This window comes from Mesoplodon bidens (assembly GCF_964165515.1).
Source record: "Mesoplodon bidens genome assembly, chromosome: 2".
Taxonomy (NCBI): Eukaryota; Metazoa; Chordata; class Mammalia; order Artiodactyla; family Ziphiidae; genus Mesoplodon; species Mesoplodon bidens.
The window spans coordinates 62,362,598-62,370,304 of record NC_138177.1 but is presented as its reverse complement, the minus strand read 5'-3'; the positions used below and the strand labels follow the sequence as shown (position 1 = coordinate 62,370,304).

Below are 7,707 nucleotides of genomic sequence, written 5' to 3'. Positions count from 1 at the left end.
CCTGTCTATACCCAGGCAGCAGGTTGGCCTATCTGTCTGTCTCTCCCTTCCTTCCCAAGCCCTCTCTTTCTGCTTTTGTTCCTTCCCTTCCTCTCTGCCTCCCTTGCTGTTTTCCTGTAAATAATCATTTCTGTCACACTTTCATCTTTAAAGAATTTTCACTTTCATTATCTCATTTACACACCAGCCCTGTAAGGTAGGTGTTCTTTCCACTTTACGAATAAGACACAGAGACCCAGCAATATTAAACGTGTGCACCTAAGCACTAAGTGGCACAGCCCAGTTCCAAATCCCACACTTTCACAATATAACACTACCCCAGACAGTGGTTCTTACACTGTAGCATGCATAAGGCTCCCTTGGGAATATCTGTGAAAATGTGGGTTCCTGGGTCCCACCTCCAGAGAGTCTGTTCTAGGGGTCTGGAATGGGGCCCAGGAGTCTGAATTTCTAACACGCACCCCCTCCCAGGTGCATCTAAGCAGGTGATTAGTAACCTACACTTTCACTAGGTGCAGGCCTCGGAGACAGCCACGCCTGGCACAGGCAGGGCACATGTTACCATGAGGATCTCTGCTTACTTAACCTGCCCAGAAGGGGCAATGTAGTGACATGGATCTTCTATAGGGAATTGGCTATATAAACAATGTACTTTCTTAACTGGAAGCAGTTAGAAAAGGGAAAGAAAGGAAAGCAGGAAGGAAGGAGAGAAAGCCCTAAATGCACCTTGTTCCACAGAAAATAATCCTGTCAGTGAAAGTCCCAACCGGCCTGTCGTCTCAGACATTCTTCTTAATCTCTTACCATTGGACACTTGGACATCTGGTACATGCAAAGGGGACTACATCTGCCCTGCTTTTGGAAGGTGGAAGAAGAACTAGAGTTGGGCGCTTTATTTTCCAGACAGAGAGGCACAGGAGGGAAGCACCTGATCCAGAGTGAGTTACAAGCAAAGCCTAAACCAAGGTGCAAGGATCTCCAGACTGCCAGGCCTGCACCCCGGACCCTGAGCCATGCAGCTTCCCCAGCCCAGAGGTGTGAGAACGGACCTGTCTTTCCACAGGGCCTGGTATGGCAGGCTTTGCAGAAGCCCAGAGTCATTAAGGACAAGCAAACTATCTACACAGGAGACCGAGCACTCTTCTTGCCAGGAAAATGCCATTGTGATTTAAGTTGGATGTTGAGGGCTAAGAGGAGTGAAAAAAGGTAAAATATGAATCAAAATGGTTAGAGTATAAAGAAAAGTGTTCCTTTTGCAAATATGCTACATTTATTCTGCAGCTAGGAGATAAAGATGAGATTTCTGTGGGAAGCCTGTTGTTCTTTTTCATGGCCTTATACAAACAAATTTATGCTAAAGTGAATCATATTCCATAAAGCTAACTCTTACGACTACTGAAGAGATAGTGTTTCCTTGAGACGGGGTGTGAAGTTTGACATCAGTCAGAACTTTTGAAAGAATTCTAGAAGGTGAGACTTGGGGGTACCCAATCCTGAGGCATCCTTCCCGAGAAGAGAATATGATATCACCATTTATGAAGCAACTGGGGCTAATTCACCAGCCTGTATTTCTCTGGTATGACCAGGGTCATGCAGGGTAACGGGCTTAGAGAAGACAACTCAGAGCTGCCTTGTGGGCTCTGAACAAGTCCGTGCCTGGGCTTATGCGTTGGGCACCAGCACACGCTTTCACGCTACATGTTGGTGCCGGCCGCTGCTGCTAAATGATATGCCCCTAGGTATACTTCCCCCTTCAAGGGTGTTCATGTCTCTGGCACCCTCTTTCCAGCTGCAGTGTGTCGCCTACCAGAAGCCACCTGTCTGCTAAAGCTCTGGGGGTCACCACACCCTCTGCCTCATACTTCTCTGCCCTGGCCTAAGGGCATGTGGCTCATGTTCACCTCTGGGTGGTGATTCTAACAAGCACGGCTGAGTGAGTGGCACATCAGGCCTCCATTTGGCTCTCACCCCGGCATAATCTCGGGACACTAGTGAAGGAAGAAATGCCTCCCATTACTACACTTCTGTGGTTATTTTTCATAAAACCTTCTACAAATGATGACTCCTCTGCATCATTTCTATTCACTGTTTTTCAAATGGGATGACCACATATTAATCATTTAAACCAGGACACTTCTAAGAGAGAGATCTATTAACAACTACACTGGGACAACAAATGTAGGCTGAGACCACCCTGGGTAACCCAAGACACATGGTCACCCTGCTTAGGAAGTAGATGAACTGCACGAAGACGACACATGAAGCAGAGTCCCAGCCGCCTCCAGGTGACACAAAACATGAACAAAAAAGAATTCATTGTAGTAAGCCCTGAGCTCTTGAGTTGTTTGGTATCACAGCATAACCTAGCACAAACTGATGAATACAACCCCTTATAGCTGTGACCCGTATCGCTGGGTGGCTGGGAGGATTAAATCAGCTAATACATAAAAAGCACTTAGATCAGTGCCTGGCACATAGTGAGCAGTCCCCAGATGTTAGCTATTATTATTAATTACAATAATAACATAGGAGAATGAAGGAACACTCTAAAAACACAGTGAAGTCAAATTTCAAGCAAAGCATGTAATTACTCAGGAATGGCAGGAAAGCCCATCATCTCTCACTCCCGCTGCACAGCTGTTTGCCCCTTTGGAGGTCCTGAGGCCCTGCCTCCGCCTCTCAGTCTGAGAGCCCACTGCTACCTGTATGTATCTCTACTACTCAGACTCCAGAGAGCGTTGTTACAACTGCTTTCTTGTGAATTCCTCTACTCCCTTGACCTTTGGTTGCCTCCATCTCACTCAGATGACAAACCTTAACCCTGAATCAATACAACAATACATCATTTTTGTTCCTGGGCCTGAGTTACTGAATAAAATCCTCCAGGATTTCTTGAAATTCTTACATGGGCTCTTTCTCAACTCTTTCTCCCATTTCCCACGAGAGATATTTCCAAATTTTACCATTCTCCTCAAGCTCTGTAACCTACCACCGTCCTCTTCACTCAGAAAGCAACTAGAGGCCCTGAATGTGCCCTGTCTGAAATGTGGTTGCTGATTGACTTGCAGGTCTCCCTCACTAAACTGTGATCTCGACTAGTTAGGGACTGATTCATCGTGCAACTCCAGTTCCTAGTACATTATCTAATAATTCTCAGTAAGTGTTTCATGAATGAATGAATGAACAATGATAGAGTCTGTTAAGTAGCAGCCCCCTGCATGCCTAGGAGGAAGAATCACAAGCAGCATTAAATGTTTATATGTATATATATAGGCACATGTAGTGGTGAAGCATCTTTAAATAGAGATCACTGTGTGTATGTGTGTATGAGAGAATGATACAGGTTATGGAAGATTATTCATTTTCCTTTATCTTACTTTCCCCTTTGCTTTTCCATTGTGATTCTTTGTGCTCAGATAACTTTATCTCGCTCTTTCAACAGCTGTACCTCCTGCACCCCATAACATTTCTCAATTTTCTTACTCAGTATTCAGGACAATATTCTCATGACAGGTATTCTGAATAGGTTAAGAATTCTGAAGACCACAAGAGAATTGCCACTTCCATACATTAGCAATTTCCAATCAGTCTTCTTTTCTCAAGGTTCAATGATCTCAACTCCTTTACCTATTCCATAAATGGTAGGTAACTCGCTAGATCAGCAAATTTAAATTTTTATGCTAAGTTACTAGCGTCTAAAAGGAGATTTATAATTGGCACTCATAAGAAATTAATTATTAATATCCATTTCAATGACTTTCCTTCCACATGCTGATTGCTGAAGTGTTTGCTGTTTCAAAAAGAAGCTGTCGTCCCATTACTCCTCATCTTCAATTTATGGTCATTCTGCCCCAACCCAAGATCTTCACATGCAAAACTCTGGGTCATTCAAATCATTCTTCATTCTGTCAGCTTAATTAATTTGAAAGTAACATGGATTTTATTGCAGAAAATTAGTAACAATCCTTGGATAATGTTAAATATTTTAAGAATAGTTTTAAAATAATTAGCAGTTTGTCATTTCATAGAGCTAGCCATACTAAATAAATTTGTGTTTTAAACTGTTATGATCACCTTTAAAAAACAAAATATCTTGAAATAGTTGTCATAAGGCATTAATTAGCAATACGTAGGAATTATAAAATAAAATGTGAAATTAACAAGGACAAGCAATTCTTAAAATGATCTTTCAATTAGAAATGAAGGCTGTAGAGTGTTTAATTTTCATCTATCACCATCATTGTTATATAGTCCTTGTAATGAACTGAATTCGATTCTGGATCAATTGCAGCAGACAACATTTCTTCCATTTCCTCCTGAGAAAAAGGCTCACCTGGGAGGAACAAGAAGGGAAACTCATCATTTACAATCCTCTGATTTTTTTTCTTTCTCTTTCCACTAGCCCACTTAATTGCCATGGAGCCCCACCATCCCCCATTGTCTCTAGTTACTCTCCCTGGGGCCATAAAGCCAGCACATCATGACAGTCCAGAGGTTCAAAGAGCATGCTGTTGGACCCCTGGCAAATTCTGGAGTTATTTTACCTTGCAGGTATCATATCTCAAGCAACCTATAGAATCAATCGTTTCAGCCAAAACAGCAGGAGGACATGAAAACATCATAAATAAGGTTGTTTATTTACTTAAATTAAAATCACTAAAATCGCCAAAGTATTAACCTGAAGTCATAGTTTTACAGGGAGTCTAATCATTGTATTTAGTAAGGGTATGAAGAAAGAATTAACTGGTTGCTACGCAGAAATGCTGAAGAAGAGATAACAGAGGTTTAAGCTATAACAATGTCTATGAATATTCTCTAACCAGAGTAGGTCAATTTAGTGATCCAGCTGCACCCAGTGACAGATGCATTCATCAGCCATTTCAAAACAGTCCTCTTTGTTATAGTTTGGCCCAGTGCTGCTGTCAAATGAAACCACAAGCTGGATAGAAAATCTGTGGGCTTTAGCTGGATTCAGGTAATAGCTGAAGGCCATCTTGGATATTGGTTTCACCAAGATGAAAAGCAAATTCAGGAAGAACACTGGAAACACTGTCATCTATTTAATATAGAACTTCGTGCTGATATTAAACAAAAATACAGAAACATCCAAATCGCCAGCTCACCCCTAAAGAGTCTTAATCCAAGCAGGTAAATTTCTGAGTTTGTCACCTGACACTACAAACAACGTTTTCTAAGGTGGAATTCAGTTAATAATACAGAAATTATTCAAGTGGGGATTTTTATGACAACGATGATAGTGTTACCAAACAATGGGAACGTGCTTGAGTTCTTCTGAAATCATGTTTACGTCCTAAGGAAAGAAAGAATGCCTAAAAAGACAATTTCTTTTTTAAAATTTTATTTATTCATTTAATTTTTTAGCTGCATTGGGTCTTCGCTGCTGCACATGGGTTTTCTCTAGTTGCTGAGAGCGGGGGCTACTCTTTGTGGCGGCGTGTGGGCTTCTCATTGCGGTGGCTTCTCTTGTTGCAGAGCACCGGCTCTAGGTGCCTGGGCTTCAGCAGTTGTGGCTCGTAGGCTCAGTAGTTGTGGCTCGCAGGCTCTAGAGTGCAGGCTCAGTAGTTGTGGTGCACAGGCTTAGTTGCTTCACAGCATGTGGGATCTTCCCAGACCAGGGCTCAAACCCATGTCCCCTGCATTGGCAGGTGGATTCTTAACCACCGTGCCACCGGGGAAGCCCCAAAAGACAATTTCTGAATCTTTCTTATATCCTGACTGTTAAATACTAAATCCACTGCCAATGAACTTTGCTAGGCATGTAAGTCTTTATGAGAATACTGACAATAAACATTTATCGGGAACTACCGTGTGCCAGGCACTGATCTTAGTGCTTCACAGATATTAACTAAGTTAATCTCCCAACCACCTCATGAGAGGTAAGAACTATTATCCCCACTTACAGCTGAGGACACCAGCACACAAAGAAAACAGGCAGGCAGCCCCAGCCAGTGAGTGGTGGAACTGGATCTGCATGCCAACTCAAGGTCCAGGAACCACACTTGACTGCTTGGAACAAGGTTTTGCTCACAGTGAAATACAGAAGGTGGTCACTGCTTCCTCAGGCAAGGAAAGAGATACATAGTATTTGATTAAGGATGGGAGGAAAATAGCTTAAGGATTAAAAACACAAGCTTGGGAGCCAGACTGCCTGGGTTCAAATGCTCTGTCTCATTAGCTTTAAGATCCCAGGCAAGTCACTTAACCTCCCTGTGTCTCAGTTTTTCTGTCTGTAAAATGCAGATCATAATAATACTACCTATCTCATAGGCTTGTTACGAGAATTAAGTGTTATTATTTGAATAGCACTTAGAACATTGCCTGGCACATAGGCAGCAATATGTGTTTGTTCAAAAAGTTTTTTCAAGATCTTCCCTGCTGCTAAATGCTGTCTGACACAATTCACATACCTGGACACGTGCGGACTTCTATCTTGTAGGAACTTGATTCTATGTGATTTATTACATTCACCATACAACATCCTGGGCATTTAGAATGCATATTCTCAAAGTGATTAATATTCTGTGGACACTGTGAAAAGTTGCACTGTCTCTGTATCCACTGCAGTCTGTTTCTGATTCCCCTATTTCAGTCAGTAGCATTACTGTAATACCCATCGTCCAGGCCAAAGCCTTGTTACTTTTGACTCAGCTCCCGTCTTTGTCCCCGGCACTCTGTTACTCATCATGACCTGTGGATCCTTCTGTAGACAGTCCTATTGTATCAATCTCTTCTTTCCATTCCCACTGCCACTGCCAGATACAGCCCTTCAAAATGCTGAACTAGCCTCCTAACTAGTCTCCCCAGTCTCTCCTCTTTCTCGCTCATCTCACAAACCTACCAGCACCAGATTAACCTTCCCACAATCTCTCTTACATTGTGTGATTCACCTGCTCAGAACCCTGCAATGCTTCTCCATTGCCCGTAGGATGAATTCTCCTGAGCCCCGGCCTCCGCAATCTAATCCCAGTCAATCGACCTAGATTCATTTCCTACCGTTTGCCAACAAGACCCTCTGGGCCCCGTCTTCTCACAGGCTCCCGAAATATCATGCTCATTCCCACCTCCCAGTTTTTGTTCATACTTTTTATCAATCTATGTCTCCCCCTCATCAGCCCCTTCACCCATTCTACATTCATCTCCTCACTCATTCGTTAATTCAACCAACATTAGCTGAGACTTACTATGCGTGGGAGGTGCTACAATGCCGGAAGATTTTACCCCTGCTCTCAATAACCCACCCAGGTAATTCTACCATCTTAACAAACCTATTTTTTCTTTAAGTCTTCCCAGACCAAGCTTTCCAGGCTGGTCCAGCCCACGTTGATCTTCTGATACTCACTTTTTTCTACTGTCTTATATTTTGAATTGTTTTATAAGTTGGTTTTATTTCCTCCAATAAGACTATAATTTGCTTGAGAAAGGGAGCAGATTTTAGTATCATTACCTCTTGCTGTGCTTAGTATACCTCACCTACACAGTGGGCATGTCATACTAATGACGTTGAACTGTTGTGGCTGTTTTGACGAAATCCATATTGCCTAATATAACCTAGGATTTACTTCCCTTCAAGTAATTCCTAGGTTGGTGCTTTGAAACATAACATTTCCGTCAAAGTTAACCCCTAAGATAATTTTAACAAGGTCATGAATTCTTGGATGGCAGTTATGATGATCATGCCACTTACTC

General features: G+C 42.5%; 1 protein-coding gene across 3 annotated transcripts in view; it reads right to left on the bottom strand.

The window, feature by feature from the left end:
* Nucleotides 1-3,891: 3,891 nt before the first annotated feature.
* Nucleotides 3,892-7,707, bottom strand: part of DRC8 (dynein regulatory complex subunit 8) — a 126,608-nt gene continuing 122,792 nt past the window's right edge. For all 3 annotated transcript variants that reach the window (XM_081225526.1, XM_081225525.1, XM_081225527.1), the window contains one exon: nt 3,892-4,333. In XM_081225526.1, the coding sequence (XP_081081652.1) occupies nt 4,218-4,333 (116 nt within the window). In that variant the 3' untranslated portion in view covers nt 3,892-4,217. The remainder of the gene's footprint in view (nt 4,334-7,707) is intronic.